This window comes from Psittacula echo, assembly GCF_963264785.1.
Source record: "Psittacula echo genome assembly, chromosome: 4".
Classification (NCBI taxonomy): domain Eukaryota; kingdom Metazoa; phylum Chordata; class Aves; order Psittaciformes; family Psittacidae; genus Psittacula; species Psittacula echo.
The window spans coordinates 36,892,166-36,911,014 of NC_137738.1; the positions used below are offsets into that span (position 1 = coordinate 36,892,166).

At 42.8% G+C, this 18,849-nt stretch overlaps 1 protein-coding gene across 1 annotated transcript in view; it reads right to left on the reverse strand.

Moving 5' to 3' along the window:
• IGF2R (insulin like growth factor 2 receptor) overlaps positions 1 to 17,994 on the reverse strand; it is a gene marked incomplete at its 5' end in the record, with an annotated part of 62,998 nt that extends 45,004 nt beyond the window's left edge. The window contains 8 exon segments of the mRNA XM_080615074.1: positions 249 to 363; positions 2,202 to 2,322; positions 3,390 to 3,519; positions 3,913 to 4,011; positions 6,215 to 6,339; positions 9,202 to 9,335; positions 17,770 to 17,952; positions 17,954 to 17,994. Of these exon segments, the coding sequence (XP_080471200.1) occupies positions 249 to 363; positions 2,202 to 2,322; positions 3,390 to 3,519; positions 3,913 to 4,011; positions 6,215 to 6,339; positions 9,202 to 9,335; positions 17,770 to 17,952; positions 17,954 to 17,994 (948 nt within the window).
• Positions 17,995 to 18,849: the final 855 nt, after the last annotated feature.

The following is an 18,849-nucleotide window of genomic DNA, read 5'->3' on the forward strand; positions in this document are numbered from 1 at the left end:
TTCTCAGAGGACAGCTTTGAACCCAGAAAAGGGGAGCCAAATTCACCAAAACAAGAAAGAACACATCCCTGGGAAATTTTATTCAAGTTATCATTCCTTAAGTTCTAGAAGTGTTTTTGAAGAGTATACTTAGGGTCTCACACTCTTTATGGGCTGAACTTCTATTCTCTTCAGCCCTGAATAAAAAAGAAAGATAATGCACACAAAAGTTAAAGACCATTTAACACAAACTAAAACAGCAAAGTTACCTCTTCTCCCCTCTTCGATGGGCAAACAAAAGTGATCGTCACTGCTGGGTTATGGCCTAAGCAGAAGTCTGGCTTTTCTTCATCACTATATGTTCTCTCATAACTCAATATCAGCCTAGAAATAGAAAATGGCAAACCAAAAATACAAATCAGATGCTGAGCACTGTACAGAAAAAGAATGTTCTTGAAAGAACATCCACTCTTTGCTGGACACCCAGGCAGAATATATCAAAGTAGTCCTGCTCTTGAAAGCAATTTTTATGGAGGTCTTTATTCCTTTAATCTTACAGTTAACCAAAAAAAAAAGATTGAAACAGCCACAGCAAAATTACTTACTACAGCAGCCTCTTGCACTCCAGTTAAGACTATGCTGAATGCCTTGTAACCTGTATTATGGCAAGAACTTGGCTGATAACCACAAGAATACTCCCAGCTTTGCTCCCAAACTGCTGGAGATCAGATGCGACAAACACTTTTGTAACTTTTGGAAGTAATAATCACTCATGTTTACCACATTTCTAGACCACCTCTGCCCCCAGAATTAAGAGCAAGACAAACTCATTAGCAAATTGACAGGAGCAAGACAACTGGGACAAATCAGAGGCGGCAAGAGCTTGAGAATGAAACATGGTAACTACCTGACAGAGAGAGACAAATGGTATGATGGCTCAGGATAAGTCAAGTAGGAGATCAACACAACTAAGCATTACTGTTCCATGTAGTCTCAGGCACAAAACAACAGCTCACAGAAGGATGACAGGCTAGCTATACCTCTAACTGTCCTCTCTATACCTTTAGGACACAGATATACAACCATCTTACCCTGTTCTCAGGCCACCCTAGTCTGAGCATATACAATGAATTTTCCTCAAGCAATTAAGAGCTCTTCAATCCTAACAGGGATAAGACAGTGTTTGCCAAGCACTTCTATCGAGTACTTGTTCCACTTTAATATGAGAACAAGCTTGTGCTTCCTCAGATAAAAGCTTCTGCTTTGATACAGAACACCTCAGCCATTTGTTTCATGCTGGAGGAAGGGTCCTGCAACTAAGGACTAACAATTTCACTGGCAAACTAAAAGAAAACCCTCAACCTTATCACTGACAGGCCAGAACCTTTGTCCTCCCTGTTATTAACCTGGCTTATTCTGACTGTTTTCTTCAGCTTGTGTCCAAGACAAAGAGTACAGCAGAAGTCAACAGGGTACTACTGACCCTACAGATAAGGTAAGTAGGCTTGGATGACCTGAAGCTCAGAAAGATCAGCATGTTCAGTAAGCCCCCTGAGCCACACTGGGCTGTTGGAGGAACAGGGCGAAGGAGGAAACTTGGTGATGGCTTTTTTGTTTAGCTGGCTTTTTTCTTTCAAGCTACACTTCCAGCACAAAAGGCAACAAACAGAACAGAGGAAACAAGCATCAAGGAAACAGTTTTTCCCAGTCCCAGCCCTGCCACCACCAGGAACAATAAGCCTTGCATTGCTAATTTATTTCTTCTGTTAAGAACTCATTAGCACAAAGATTCAGAGGGACCACAGCCATCCTTATTCTCAACTTCTGAAGTACTTCTGGGCAGTAGAGTGAGCCAATGCAGCACAGAAATCCAGAGAGACAAACTCATTTACGCTGTGGGCCCTCAAGACAGCAGGCAGATGGGGTCAAATCTCAGCCTTCTGCTTCTGCAGCAATCATCCCTCAACTTCTAAGAGTTTTGCAGCTCTGTAAAAAGGATTCCCTCAATGAAGAAGAAAATTTGATCTGTTATGGCAGTACAACAGGATGCCTGAAAAAGACTTTGCCCTGCCAATACCTGAAGAACTTTTTTTCTGCCAATGCTTCAAAAGGGAAGAGATATTCATGTTAAGTTTTAGAGGACTCATCTGTTACAGAGACTGCTTTTGCCAGCTCAGATGACTACAATTGTTCACAGAAGTACCACCACAAAAATTACAAACCTGTCGTTGTCATGAAGTTTCAGCTGTTCCTTTGGATGGCCAACATCATACACCTGACCTTCATGTAACAAGCAAGCAGCACTGCCAGCAGGGCAGTTTTCGGTCTCTCCACCTGACCTTCCTATAACAGAATACAGAAAATAGAATATAGGACTCATTTTATAAACTCTGTCAGAAGTAACTTCCCACTTTATCTGTGGCTCACCATTCATTGCTTTACCCTTTTCTAAAAATACCTTTAAAACAGGTTACATTAAAATATGAAACTAATAAGACAAAACCTGAAGTGCTTGTGATTGCTGCCCCATTTTTGGACCGCAAATTCATTCTTCCTGCCAAAGCAGCTACAGCTAGTTATTAGTTGCTAGTACAGCTGCTGGATGCATAGGGCTTTGAGAACTTCTGAAGCATGCCAAGTATTTTGTTTCTTCCCGGACACCAGAATGATGCCCAATAATGAGTAACCCTTCTCACAAGGAAGTTGTTTTTACCCCCTCCTTTGTTTCTTGGAAACCATCTTATTCAAAGCTGTCAGTAAAAGCTTCACACTATTGGGGTTTTTAAAAGAATAGACCTGACACTAAAATTGGAAGTATTAAACCCGTAATAGGGACACAAAATACATATTTAACTGCAGAGTGAAAACCACAGCGTGAATATATCGCTAAACTAGTCTTTTCAGTAAGTTTCAAATGAGTGATTTTGCTGGTTTAATTCCTTACATATATATCTCCCAACTAACATAAAAGTGCTAGCTAGGCACCATTACTCATCCAAGCACCTAAACACTATTTTAGATGCATCTCAAGCCACTTATTTGGAACTAAGCAGCAATCTGAACTGGAACTCAAAGTATTAAATTTAGAGCACACGAAGTGCTATAAACTATCTTGGTCCTGTTCGGCAGCAAACAGACTCAGATACAAGACAAGCTGAGCTCTCTCACTCAGCCCAGCTTATGTCAACTTTTCTAACAGTACTTGACCATCTCTGAACACCTCAGTAGTCAGAGAATAAAACTTGGCTTCACAGAAAGCAGCCTTCAAATCATCAAAAGTAGCTTGAAACAATAGTGCAAGTCCTAAAATACTGATATCTGATCATGGACAAACTCAAATGAGGCACTGGAAAAGAACCACACTACTTAAAATTTATACACCAACAGGCAACACAATCAAGCATTCATACCTAAGTCCCTGCAGATATTTATGAATAAGGAATCATCACCAGAATCATCCACCAAGTAGTGTCCTGGAACTTTGATGAGAGGATTCAAGTCATATTTCTTCAAATCTTCATCAAACACATAGCAAGGGACCTAGAACAATAAAAAAACTATTACTTGTGATCCATGCTACATAAATAGGGAGAAGTTATGAACAGACATATACAAGGCCAAGTTAATATGTAGAAAAGGTTTTTACTTGTGGAAGCTCAAATACTTAAATCTAGATATGCTGACTAAAATGAGGCATCCAAAGTTAGACTGTTCTGCTCTAGTTTTTCTGAGTTTTACTATAAACAACCATCCAGACCACAAAACAGGTTGAAGAGTTATTTAAAATTCTCAGCTCCACCAACTTTGACAGATGCTTCATACGCCTACAAAACTGTTAGGTTTACGGAGGTTGTTGGAATTCATCTGGGGTGGGGGCAGGTGGTTGGAGTAAAATTGCCAGATTAACTCCTGTGTGGATAGTACACAGATTACCTCTTTCACAGGTTTAAACAAGTCTTTCTTGCAAGCCACTGAGGTCCTCCATTCAAAATAGTGCACACATTCTGTTGCTGTTACAAATTCAGGGGTGCCCTATTTAAAAGAAGAAACAAATTAATTATTTTGAGCAGAATTCAGTTTTATTTTACAATTGTAGACTGCAAGAAGTTCATTCAAGTGATTAAGAAAAATAAAATACAGCATGTCAAAAGAACAAGGGCATACAGTTTCTTAGTAGCACTAGTTAAGTTAACAGTTTGTTGGTAGACTCAGGAAGATGCAGTGTGCCAAATCCTTCTCAGTCTGCATATGCTCCAATTCTCAAATTAACATGTGTCACCCCTAATATACAGTAATTGTACAACATCTTTTAGGAAAACGCTTACCATGCCAACGCATACTGGCAGAAGCACCAGTCACATCTAGTTACTAAAAAGGAAAACACCAATGCAAACATGTATAAATAGGTGAAAAGCAAGGCAATGCATGGTTTACCTCTCACTGCCTGCAGAGAAGACTGATTAGCAGTCTCTTCTACTACACAGAAAGAGTATCTCTGATCTCAGCTACTTATTTTTATAGACTCATGTTACACACACCTCTATTCCAAGATGGAGGTTCTACCATAGTTCAGGGCTGGAAGTGCAACTGAATGTCTCTACTTACAGGAAGACAACAACCATTTTTCCACTCTCCCTCCATCAGCTCAGTTAGAAGCACTACAGCGTATTTAAACTGATTCCCTCTCTGTTTAACCTGCCATAGAAGTATTGAAAACAAGTTGTTCCAGACAGTATTACAAAATCCTTCTACTGTCACATGAAGAATAGGTGTTAAACTACACTAGCTAGAGAAGCTGGAAGATAATTATGATCTGTTTTTACAGAGTTGAGCAATAATTTTTAATTTAGTTTAAAGAGTCTTCTGCTGAAACACAACAGGAAGCACTGAAATCTCTGCTGCACTGGCACTGTGTTTGAATTGGCTACATTTCCAAGAGAGGGTGTGCAATAGCATTATCAGTGCCAAATGCAGCACTAATAACTACCTATCTCTGGTACAGAAATATATAAACGGATCATGGTCTATACAGAATACCAAGCTGTGGTATCACTTAAGTGTGTGGAAGGTGTAACTTCAAAAGAAGCACATGGAGATAAACTGCATACACACACGCCCTTAGGAACTTTTGGGGGATCTCCATTCATACTTCCAGCAGATTCTCATGAACAACTACTCCCTCAAAATCCCAGCCGGACATGTAAGCAATGTTAGATCAATGGTATGCAGATAAAAACCTAACGCTTACTGTTGTCAGCTATGCTGACACATAGGAGAGGTCAGTCATTTTCTTCAATGCTGTTCTATTAAACAGCCATACTAGGTCCACAGCTCAGGCACAGCCAACAATTAAACAATAGCTCTCATTGTTACAGCACCCTATACACTGTTGACTTTTTCCTGCATATTATGCTGTCCTGGTTTAGCAGTAGCAGTCATTTTTTCTCCTTCTTAGTAGCTGGTGCAGTGCTGTGTTTTTGACTTTCGGCCTGGGAACAGAGCTGATAACACTGATGTTTAGCCTGACCAAGGACTTTGTGAGTCTCATGCTCTGCCAGGGAGGAGAGGAAGCTGGAAAGAAGCAGAGACAGGACACCTGACGCAAACTGATCAAAGAGGTATTCCATACCACAGCACGTCATGCCCAGGAGGTAGAACTGAGAGTTCCTGGAAGGGCTAGATCACTGCGGGGTGGGGGTGAGGTACCAGTCAGTGAGCGGTTGTATTCTCTTCTCTTGTTATTTCCTTTATCATTATTACTATTGGTGATAGCAGTAGTGATTTGTGTTATACCTTAGTTATTAAACTGTTCTTATCTCAACCCGTGGGAGTTGCATTCTTTTGATTCTCCTCCCCATCCCTCCAGAAGCGGAGGGAAAAAAGGTGGGGGGGGGGGAGGGAGAAGTAGACTGTGTGGTTCTGATTTATGGCCTGGGCTTAAACCATGACATATGCTATTAAAATACTAGAGTGCAACCCCTGTAAAAACACTAAAGACCCAGAAGAACCTGTAATGAGAACCAAGATGCAGATCCACAATTGTTTTCTACCAAGACTGAATTTTGAAAGCCACAGTACATCATGACCTAAACTTGATACTAAAATACAACTGGCTCTTCCTTAAGCTATGAGGCTCAGTAATTAGTAGGTCCATGAGTACAGCAGTCTCCTTAAAAAGCAAGTTAGAAGTACGTGCCATTTCCATTGAAGATTAGAATACACGATTTAGACTTACCAGTGTCTTCCCACACAGGAAGTTAATGTTGCTTTGAATCTGATGCTGACTGCCTTGCTGAAAGCAGTTATGTGTAGTGTTGAGTTCCAGAAGAGTTTTAGAAATTTTATGCAAGCCTAAGTCACCTAGAGTTTATGAAAAAAAAAAAGAAAAAAGAGGGAGGTCATCATAATACAGTGCCTTCACAGAAGCTCAACAGACAGGCTCCAATTTCAAGCATTAAGCAGCACAAGACATACCAATCCACCTGAAGACAGTCTGTGAATAGAGTACAACTGAAGACCTCCTTTGCAGTGCTTGAGATTTGGAAGACTAGATACAAATTAAGATAGTGTTTGACATCTCTAATCACACAAACTTTCTCAAAGTCTTTTAGGAAACACTTTGAATCTTAAGAAGCCCAGCAACAGGTGACACTACAAACAAGTCACTGCCTTAGGAACAACAGCGAAGGGACTCCATCAGAAAACTGCTACCTGCTAGTTAAAGCTGAAGAGCTTTTTATAAGAGAAGCCTTTGGGGTCTCAACGCCAACCATGGTATGCCACACTGACACCCAGTTAACATTAACCACAAGGCTTGCCTTGGATACAGACTGACTACTGTCACAGCATGTGGCTTTAGCCCCGTCAAAGCTGGGAGCAACAAACAGAACCAATCCTACAGCTGTCACCCCTTGCATAGCTGATATTTAAAAACAAAACTATTGTTTGCATTGAAATGTTTTCCCTGAAAAAATGAAGAAGACATATGATTAAGCCCATACTTGAAGAAAGCTTACAACTTAGCAAAGTTTATCAGCTGGCAAATTGCCTTTCCCCCCATATCAAAGCCCTTCAGCTGCACTCAGCTCACAAGTAATCTCAGCTCAATTGAGGACAAGTACATGGCTCAGCTGTTTTAGGTAACTGGAATCTACATTGGGAATCTACTGCCTAAACATGGATCAAAGAGTGATTTTTTTTTTTATTTCTTTTTTTCTGGACAAGCAAGATGCTTGACAACCAATTCCCACAAACTCAACTCAGTGTGATGGTGCTAAATCTCCAGTGCAACTAGAGGCAGATGAAGTACGGTAGGCATCACTAAGTCTCAGACTAACCATGAACAAGAACAAAACTTAGATAATTTGACTAACAAAACAAAGCAAAATTAAATGCTGATGTTAACTCCACTGCCTTGATTTCTAAGTATATTGCAAGGTGGTTAAAAACATACCTTGCTTGAACAGAATTTGTGGCTTATCCATTGAGAGTCAGTTCAAACAGCCTCTGCAACATTTAGCTATGATTGTTGCCAAATCCTTTTCCACCCAGTAGCAGGCAATAAGACACTCAAGATTGCATACAGTGGAAAATCTGATTCGGCTCATGGTCATCACCCAGCTCTGTTCTCCCTTCCGCTTTCTTCAAGAGGCATGGAACACAACCTACACAAGCCTCTAGGTCTCACACTTCCCTGGGGGGAACAAGCTTCCTCAAGCTCACTCAACCTGCCACATTCCAGTCTCTGTCAAAAAAGCATGTTAAAACAGATGTCCAGATGCTGCTTCCTTTTCTAATCCACAGACAACTGAAGCCTCAAAAACATGAGTCGAGACCCACGTCAGCAGGAAACAAAATTCTTGCTGTACATTTTAGGAATGAAACACACTAACAGCATCAAGTGGTCTGAGATGTCATGCTCCTAGAGTAGAGGATGCTCCTACATGTAATTGCAGTTTGAACTCAAATAATCTAACCAGTTACCCCAGAAAATGCTGGAGCTTGAATATACTGCATTACACAAAACAACATGAAGCCACAAACTAAGATATATTTTTATTCGTATACCAAATGATTTTATAAGCCTGAATTGCAATACTAACAGTTTGTTTGAAAAGCACTGATTGACCACAGCCTCAAACCAAAGTATCTCTACAGTTAATGGAGAGGAATGGGACGAATGGAGGCTGTCTAGCTGCTCTGCATCTGCATACAGGCAAGAATCAATCATCTTCTTCTTCACCACCTTCTAGCAGTTCAAGCTCAAGCATTTTCACTGAAGACTCATAGCTTCTCATAAGTGCTGTCTGCCAATGGAAGGCAAGATTGGCAAGCATGTTAAATTCAGATCTGCAGGTACTAAGAGGCAGTCTGAAGAGAACTGCTCTTTAGAAAGCTACTGCTTTATTATATTAGAAATTAACAGTTCATGATCAGAAAACCTCTCCATCAGTATTCATATATTGTTGTTTCATTAGCTGAAGCACAAAAGCAACCTTGAAAGTGACAAATATCCATTAAAATAAGCACACAAATACTGTTCAGAACACAAGATGCTTCTGACTAATGAAATCATGTGCAAGCATGTGTACAGAGATACGCCAGTTTCATATTAGATCAGCATACAGAAGTCCACCACTCCTCAGAATACCAAGGACATCTGTGAACTACTGAAGCAGCCATCAGATTTGACAGGTGTAACTGAAACAGAGTACTGCATGTGACTGACTTCCTTTCTGTGTGTAACAACTTAAAGGTGACATCCCAGAAACTTAGCAATACTCCAAGATTGCATTACAGAGAGTAATCTGACTCTAAATAAAGAGCTGATGTTACATTAGGCTAGGTTGTGGTACAGTTTAGAGCTGTAACTCAAGCTTTAGCCTGTGCTTAGTCTCAATTTTTGAACAAGCCTGCCCACAGTGCATATCCTGCCACGGGTAGATGCACTTATTTCTACTTGCATAGTTTCACACTAGATTACAGTTAACTAGACAGTAAGATAAGTTTCACTGTCCTATGAAGTGATTATCTACGATCAGGTTGCGTTTTCCCTTATCTCCCCAGAAAAACTGTAACAGAAAAAAGTTTGACACTGCCCTGAGAAGAACAAAAAAAAAAAAAAAAAAACAACTTTGCTAACATGTCGAAGTCTGCAGTAGTTACAAGACCATCCATTAACATGACTGAACTACTCATGAAGAAATACACTTGTTTACTTACCTACAGATAGATAGGCTTTCGTATTGATGTTATATGCACAGACTGCACTTGATCTTCCACACTCTTCAACACCAAAACAGAGGTTTATTTTATAAAGCACATTTCTGTCTGCATCAATTGCTTTCCATGTGTAACTGAAAAGAAAAACAAGCCTGTCAGTATTCATATTGCCTGCACTGCCACCCTCTAGACACCAGCTGCTGAAATAACCAACTTATAAAGTTGAAAGCACCACTAACTCGAGTTTCATGTGTTCTATATCCATAAATACCAGAAATAATTGTTATTGTGTCAAGGCCCAGAACAAAACAGATTTAACCACTTGAGGAGCATATATCGGGTCCATTTTACAGAACATCTGTTATGGTTTAACCCTAGCTGGCAGCCATGCAGCCGCTTGCTCGCTTCCCTCTTCACCCCCCCTGCCGGTGGGATGGGGAGAAGAATCAGGAAAAGGTAAAACCCTTGGGTTGAATTAAGAACAGTTTAATATCTGAAATAAAGTAAAATATAATAATACTAATAATGAAAAGAAAGCTAACAAAAAAAAAAAACACCTCAATAAACACAAGTGATGCACAATACCCTCACCAACACGCAGGCTACCCCCCAGCAGCGATCAGCCCCTCCTGGCCAGCTCCCCTCGGTTTATATATATGCATGACATGCTGTGGTATGGAACTAGTTTGGATCAGGTGTCCTGTCTCTGCTCCCACCGGCTTCTTGTGCCCTTCCTCACCAGCAGAGGACGAGAGACTGAAAAGTCCCTGATTGGAGTAAGAGCAACAGAGCAACAGCTAAAACATCCACATGGTAGCAACATTATTCTCAGACTAAAAACAAAACACAGCACTGTACCACCTACTGGGAAGAAAATTAACTCTATTCCAGTTGAAATCAGGACAATACCCAACCACCCATTCTTCCCTGTCAAATCTGTGTGAAGAACACTGAAAAGATGAACTCTTCTCTTTGAGAGCCTGAAATTCCTCAGATGTCTTTGGCAGGCTACATACTACTGCACTTTAGCAATACACAGTAACAGTGGCAGAAGTGCTAAGTCTAAGTGGAACAGAACAGCCAGTCCCATCCTGCCTGCCAGCAGCAGGACCACCTAGCTTCAACATAGAAGTTGAGGTTAAGATTCTCGCAACATTCAGACTGAAAGATGCTATTAATGCCTATTAGGGCCTATCTGCACCTTTATGCATTTTATATATATATATCTCAATATTGAAAGGGCAGTTTCTGAAGGGTGATGTCAGAAGCTGGAAAGCAAGCAGAGCTATTCACAAAAGACTCAGTGAAAGATCACACAAGCTAGCTACAGCCATATCAAAGCTGTCTAAAAACTGCTAAATGAATATGAAGCTTTGGTTAATTACGGTGGGGAATAAATCAGAGTAATGGAATAAAAAATAAATATAATGTAGTTCAGAGGCAGAGCAAGGATTCATTTCCCTCCTAACAGGCACTATGACTGCTGTGAGATGTGGTCAGCTGCATGACACAGCAACACTCGGTTTCGAGGCAGGGCCAGGTCAGCTAGTTTGGAGTCAGGAGCTTTTTAGACAGCCTGCCTTACTAGCACAGTGCTCCAGCCAATCTCTGCTAAAAAAGCACAGCTCAGTAAACATTTACTGTCAGCTTGGCTCAGCTACATCCCTTCCGAGCATGCAGCTGAGCTGCAGCCTGCATCCTCCAGATACTACTGATTTTTGCAACATAAGAGATTCCTCAGCTTCCCCTATATCCCAAGGGAAAACTTCAGTAGGATTTAAGAGTCATCACAATCGAAAACTGAGGACAGCACAGTGACTTACTGTGTATACCCATTATTTACAACTCACAGAGGGTTTAATGCATGTATCTGACCCCTAGAAGCATTTGTCTTAATCTGCAGATTAGTATTGAATCCAGCAAGGGAGCTTAACTTCCCCCTCTCACATACCAAGAAATTAGAAGCTGACCAGAAGCTTCACCCGTAAGGTTTGTTTGCCTTAGCCTCTAGCTCACAGGTGATGCACCTCTTAACATTATTATATCCCACATCCCCCCAGGAGAAGAAACCATTCTTGTTCCACTTTGAAGGCGAGTCCTTGCGTGAGGAAGGGGCAAGAGCAATTCAGCTACCTTACTCTAGATTTTTAATCCCCCAAGAACTTGTCTCAAACCCAGTGCACCCCACCCCTAATCAAAGAGCCCGCAGTAAGATACCACATACTTTTCCACTTAATTACTGAGTACAGGGTTCTTGGCTTCCCTGTACTACAGCAGGTATTAATTTCAGTCTGTAATCGCTGGAACAAGTTAAGGACAACTATAAAAGAGTTCTCTCTGCAAACTGAAAAAAAGTAAAATCTTTATATCCTTATTACATTGGGATATAAAGGCTCAACTATAATTATATAAGGCTCAAATACAATAACATATGGCTCAAAAAAATAATTTACAAGGTACTGAATCACACCCAAAACACCAATAAAATTACATTTAATCAGATTTAAGGACTGTATCTCAATCCTAGACACATACTTGCCATTATTCTTTCCTCCTAAAGCAGGTAAAGCTGACATTTTACAATCGTACTGATTAGTTCTCTGAGCTAGTTTCATGCATTTCTGAAGTGGATAAAGACAACCCTGATGCAGGATGATAATTAAGCTACAGTACAGAATAACTGAAGGTCAGCCATGGAAGAAATACACACAGAAGTAGTTAGAATCACCTGACTCTACCTTCAAGGGCTCTGAAAACCCCAAGAAATTAAGAATAAAGCCAGTTTTTTACCTCCAGGAGAAAATGTATTTCAATCAAAATACAGTTTCTTCACAATGAAGCCCGAGAAATTCAGCATGGCACTGAGAAAATCCCAAAGGCTCCAGCATTTCTTGACCAGTTTTGGAAAACAACAAAAAGGTAACATACACCAGTATTAAGGCACGAAATTTTTGGTCAAGCTAGAGTGTTCTTCAGTATGGTTTTGTAATTTATTTTTTTTTTTTAGTGAATTTGCAACTTAAAGTCTGCTTGTGAACTGAAAGAACGTAAGCCCTTCACACAACAGAATTATCACTCTAAGAGATTAAGCCGTTTGTTTTCCCAGTTATGAAGCAGAGGAATCAACATCTTCGAAGTCAATTCACTCACACATCAGAAGCAAAAGATAAACAAGACTAGCAGCTTAGAGAGCAGAAGCAAAGCAGCCACTGAAGCCAACCCTTCCCATTAACCTTTCACAGGCTCCTGGACAGGGAAGGCTGAGAAGTCCTTCAAAACAAAGTAAGAAATCCCAGATTTAATCATTTTCCAAACCACAAACTCAGTGGCCCACAAAAATGAAGATCTAGATGCAGTTTCAGGGTAGTATTACTTTCAAGGAAGTTCAAGGGACTTTTTGTTTTCTAAATAGGTGGGAGGAGCAGGGCAGGATTCATTCATTGTGAGTAACAGCAGGCTGGATGTAGCCTAAGCAGCTGATCACCCTCATCAGAGAGATGCAAAATATATTTTCACAGTAAAAGCAAGCATTATTTCTCTTCCAAGTAAGACTCCTGGCATTAAATCAGTGCTTAGGAATAGTTTCAAGTTGCAGGTGCTCTGCTTTCCAGTAAGATGCAAACTGGCCTCTCCACTGCATCTCGCAATGGAAACAATCTGTTGGCAATCGTATCTCCCATCCTGACCACAGCTTAGCCACATGGACTGGCTTCCTCCAGCTTCTCAGCACTAATATCCATCAGTGGTGATGCCTCAGTAATGACCCCCTCACCAGGGCCAGCTGAAGTTACCTTGTTTGAAGGGCTTAAGCTATCCTGGATTAAATGCAGCTGAGCTAGTTTAGGGAGCTGTTATACCAACAGTTTTAAAAAGCAACAGCCTTGGTCATAGGGTGGGGGGTGATGTACTTTCTATCCAGGGGGCTCAATACAGTTGCTGCCTCGCAGCTAACACCATTCAAGCAACCATTTCTGGTGCAGTTCAGTTGGGCTCAAACACAGCATCTGCCTTGATTAAAACTGTCAAGAAGGTGCTTTTGCTGAAACTACAACATGATGCCAGTTTCCAGATAAGCCCAACTGCGGACTTTGCCACAGCCATGAGGCCTGAAACACACCCCATGTTCATCCCTCCAAGGACACGCTTTCCTCCCCTGCATGTTGCTGGCCCCAGCACCCAAAGCAAGCTGAATGCAGGGACTGCCCTCTCTCAAAATTAACTCGGCAAAAACAACAGGTGCCTGTGCTTGTGTGTAGAGAGGGGACTGAGCCTGGTCAGGTCCTGCTCTGATTCACATGGGTTTCTGGCTGTGCACCAGGCAGCAAGGGAGGATCCCGACCTGGAGGCAGTGCCAAACCAGGCCACTGTCCAAAGCAGTTGCGCAATTAAGGTCCAAACAAGTTACTGGGAATAATCTTGCCTGCATGTGAGCCTTTCCAGACACCTAGCTTTGTTTTTAAGACACTAAAGCACGAAAAAGAAGATTAATTTTCAGTTGCAAGTTGTAAGATCAAGAGGTATTTGCCTTTCTTTTTCTTTTTTTTTTTTTTTTTTTTTTTTTTAACACAGCAAAGCAGCAACTCATGGACAAAACAACATCAGAAAGGGAAAGGTAAGTCTAATTTACCTTGCAAATCAGTCGTACAGACACAGAAGCCAGACAAGACGCAGATGTCTAACAGCAGTCTCAGTATGTGCGTCCCAACGCAAGAGCCACTTTGAGGTCTGAGCACTAGCGAACCTCTTCAAATGCAATAGAGCATCAGAAAGACTATTGCTATCATTCTCATGTTCAAGTTTTTGATTCTCAAACTCTTACCCAAGGGATGACTGCTAGGAAGAAGAGCACACCCTGCTCCAAACAGCTGTGAAGTGTTTACAAAGAAACATGCATTTGCTTTCTGGGGAAATGCACTGAAGCTGCTGGTTTGCTGAAGGCGTTTCACACAGTCAAAGTGACAGAGATAAGGCAATCTAAATCCAGAGCTGAAAAGTGCATCCATATGTGATGATGTACCCACACAATTTGTGCCCAGCAGCTCCTCAGCTATCAGAACACTGCAGAGATTAAACTAGATTCTAAAGCTCTTTATGAGCAGGTTCAACCAGTATGATCTCAGGTAGACAAGCTCAGAAACAGTTTCCAGGATGACCAATTCAAATTTAAAGCTATCAGCTCAGATCCACTACTTGCCACATATATCACTATTAGATGTGGCTAATTATCACAAATATGTACAGAAAATAAACTTCTATGTCAAAGCAAGTTCTCCTTACAGAAAATAACAGGTTGAATGGCAGAAGGTACACAGCTGTTGCTGTGCTTCAGGAACTTTTTAACACATACCTACTCATGCTTAGCTGTGTTCTATCTCACCTGTCACCTTCTCCAACCATCACACACACACCGCACGTCTTCAGGCAAGTTTTCTTTCATATGCATAACGTGTAACAGCCTTACAGTTACACCACAAGCTGTTCTTCTCCAACCGAAATACATTTGGTCTTTCATGCTACACTCTAAACCACATCTACATCATTTTACAGAATGCTTAAGAAAGCAATAGCCATTTGAAGTTCAAGTACATAACAGCTATAGGAAGCTCATGCACTGAGAAATCATATTCAAACCATTATAATGACAGTTTCCCAGGCATGTGAAGCAACCATGCACATATGCAAATAGGTCCAGTAATGACTTATTTATGACATCTCCCACTTAAATACATGAAAGCACTTAGTAGAGCTGAGCAAGTTCACCTAAGGGTCACCTCTGTATTTAGTGCACGTTTCTTCACTGAGACTAAGCTGAACACTAAACTCAGGGTTCCCTTTCAGCACTCATGAGCACAGTTGTGGTTCATAACAAAGGCTGAAAAGTTAGTGTTTGAATATACAGTAAACTGTAGGAGTTGAGTTATGAAAAACTACAACATTAAGTGATAAGTAGACTTGCCTTACAGCCCAAAATTAGGAATTCTGCATAATAGCAATCCTGTGATGTACAACAGTTTAAGGAGTTTCCCTTCCACTCAAAAGTCTAAAACTTATACAAGTTATGCACCAACTCCTGTCCTTGCAAGGGGGCAAAAACATTACCTGACATCAAATGGTCTTACATCCAGGATAGATCAGATCAGGCAAAGCAGCAGCCAGAGGAGATAGTTTGCATTTGCTGCTCTACCATCACACTGGAAACATTTCCTGAAATTATCTTTAGAGGTGAAAGAAAGCTTTACAGTAACTTCTCTGATATTACATGGAAGGTGAACTCAAACTGTTGAGCTTTATTTTGTATTTAAAGTAATGAATTTAAAGAACAGATCACAAAAGTAACTCTAACTTCAGAATTCGTTTCTCCTGTGTTGTCACAGGAAAGATATAACAGGAAGACGGAAGAACAGGGAGAGACCAAACCGGCTAGTGCCTTTCTATATCCAATCAGTTCCCTGTATTCTTTCCCAGGTGATCATACTGCAGCAACCCTGGAGACACCTTTACACAGAAGACACAAAGTGAATTCCAATTGCAAGTCACACGACAGCACAGTCAGCTGTCAGAGCACACAAGAACAAAGGAGAAAGCATGTTGAAACCAGTCACTGCAAACCATGACATTTGACAAAGTTTCAGAAAATTAAAGCTTTTCTTCTTTCTCCAGAGTGTCCAAGCATACCAGCAGTAAGACTACACAAACAAGCAATGAAACTACTAACTCAAGTTTAAGTAGCCCTATGCCTCAGTTCTTGCACGAAATAGTTTTTTGACACCTTTCTTCCTGCAAAACAGTTTTTCTAACCCAGGTATCACTCTACTCTTACTTAAAGGAGAGTCAGTGTTTCTTCTAGTCCTCAACATTTCCCTTCCTTTCCCACCTTTTGACATTCACACACCAGACAGAAGCTGCTGCAGCTTCACCAACCCTATTATGCCACGCTAAAGTCAGGATGCCGTTTTCTGAACAGTTGCAAAACCAATCAAAACCTTAAGGCAGTACAAATAGGTTGGTCAGGGACTTGTCCTGCACATCCACACTGTACCTTTTGGCTGAGACATCAGCCAATAGTATAAGCATTTGCATGACCTGACTGCATCATCCCTCACTTAGTAACTTTCCTTCTCAGTAACTGTGCCTGAGATGACACTTCACCACCAATCTCCACCTGTCTACCCATTCCAGATTACTAGGCATAAGCCTTTCAAAGCAGTTTTTCTCACCGTGGCATGACAGCAAGCGCATGCTTTCAAAACACTGCATCTTAAAAGCAAAGCTGCCAATTATGCTATTGATTCACAATTTTTCTTTTGCCAGTAGCAAAAGAAACTAGCTTAATTAATTAGCATCCAAAAATGCTACATGCCTCTCGGTGGCACTCCCAAATATTCCTCCAGTCACAGATATGCAACAAAACCAAGACAGCCATTGACAGAACACAATGCTATTCTCAAAATAGGAACCACTTGATAAGACATTTAGGGTAGGGTGTTTTGGTTTTGTTTTATTTAATCATTAGAGTCACAGGAGCTAAAATTCCCTCCACAAGCCACGCAATAGTTTCTTACTTCTGTCTAGATCCTACAATTAGGGTGGTCACCTGACAAAACCACTTTCTGCCACCCCCTGGGATTAATCTTGCAAGCAAACCTACTTTTTCCTTTTAATAATTTAACAGTATCACACCCGATTGCAGAAGGAGAGCCCATTGCCTCCAGTGACCCAGCCTCAGTACTAGCTGTTGACTGAGATAATGTGCTCCTGGAAGTCCCACTGTATATTCTAGCTAAATAATGAAGAAACAAAGACTAGCAAGATACTGTTGGCCAGACTAGATTAATGGCTGCATTCAGAGTAGGAACATGCCAAAACATGAAGAACAGTGCCATTTCAATATAGCAGTCCTCATTTCTCAAAGTCTTCTTAACACACCCATAAATAATGACATTTGGCCGTACCCTTAGTAAGAAGATGACTGTCAAGTGACACCCCTGCCAAGCCACTTTGGGTTATTTCACATTAGAACGAATACAGTGGCATAACTCAGCCCTCCTGACCACAGGTGACTTGAACACAGCAATACTTATAGAATGGTTTGGGTTGGAAGGGGCCATAAAGACCATCCAGTTCCAACCCCCTACCGTGGGCAGGGACACCTCACACTAGACCAGGCTACTCAACTTCTCACCCTCAGACCTCCTGTATCTGTGGATACTCCTACAGTGAGCTCCCCCACACAGGGACCCCTCAACTCAGCCCACCCACCCACCCTCTGAAGAGGCTCATTTGGTCTCATGTACCGAGGAGCTTCCCCAACGCCTCCCGGCCTGACCCTCACATGAACGGGAGGCCAAAAGCCCTGCTCAGGCCGTCCCGGGTACAGGGCCCACCCTTGGCTGAGCTCCCGCACACCCCACTCGCTCACACGCGACCCCAGGGAGAGAGGGAACGAGCACGGGCACCGAAAGAGCCCCCTCGTCTCGCACTCCGCCGGTTCTACCTCTTCCCCGCGGGAAGGCCCCTTCAGCTGCCGCCTGTCCCGTCCCACCCCACGGGCCGCCCCCCGCTGCCCACCTGCACAGCTCCCGGTACGATTCGTTCAGGGCCGCGGCGGCCCCGCCGCCTCCCCCCGGCCGCAGTGACAGCACCAGAAGGCCGAGGAGGAGCGGGGCGAGCGCGGAGGCGCGGGACTGCGGCAGCGCCGCGCGGGGGGCAGCGGGTGCCATGGGCGCAGACCGGGCCGGGCCGACGCGGCTACCCCGGGACGTCAGGCGGCGCCGCCGACCAGAGGGACGTCATGTGACACCCCGCCGCCCGCCTACTCCCCGGTCATGTGACCGCCGTCATGTGCGGGCGCGGCATTCACATGATGTGCTTCTCTATCAGCCGCCGAGTGGGTAGGATCTCCCGTCGTAACCCGCCCTCGGACACACGTATATCGCCCTCCCGGTTTGCACGTGCTGGGGGCCGGCGGTTGCGCCGCCTCAGGGGCTGTGTTGCGGCCCCTCAGTCAGTGTCAGTCAGTATCAGTCAGTATCAGTCAGTATCAGTCAGGGCCGGGGTGTAACGACCACCAGCCACCTCTACGGCCTCCCTGTGCTATCCGTTCACAGGAAACGGGAGGGGGGCCTTCCCTCCGCGCCCCATGGTGTGGTCTCATCTGCTCTGCTCTGGTCTGGTCTGGTGCGGGGGGCTGACCCGCTGCCACGTGGGCAGCTTTGCAAACACTACGTGATAGAAGTACGGAGTGAGGAGGTGGCTGGTTTCTTCTCCTATGTTACAAGTGATAGGACAAGAGGTAATGGTCTCAAGCTGTGCATGGGGAGGTTTAGATTGGATATTAGGAACAATTTCGTCACCAGACAGGTGGTTAGGCATTGGAACAGGCTGCCCAGGGAAGTGGTGGAATTACTGCCCCTGGGAGTGTTCACACACTGTAGATGAGAACCTTTAGTGGTGGACTTGGGAGTCCTGGGATAATAGTTGGACTTGATGATCTTAAAAGTCTTGTGCAGCCCAGTTGTTTCTATGATTCTATGGTACTTACTCTGGAGCATCGGCCTCGGGAGGGGCAGACTGCCTGCCAGGCAGTGTGGTGTCTGGAGGGAGACTCAGAGCCCAGTGCTGGGCTGGCTGTTGGCCAGCTTTTGTGGG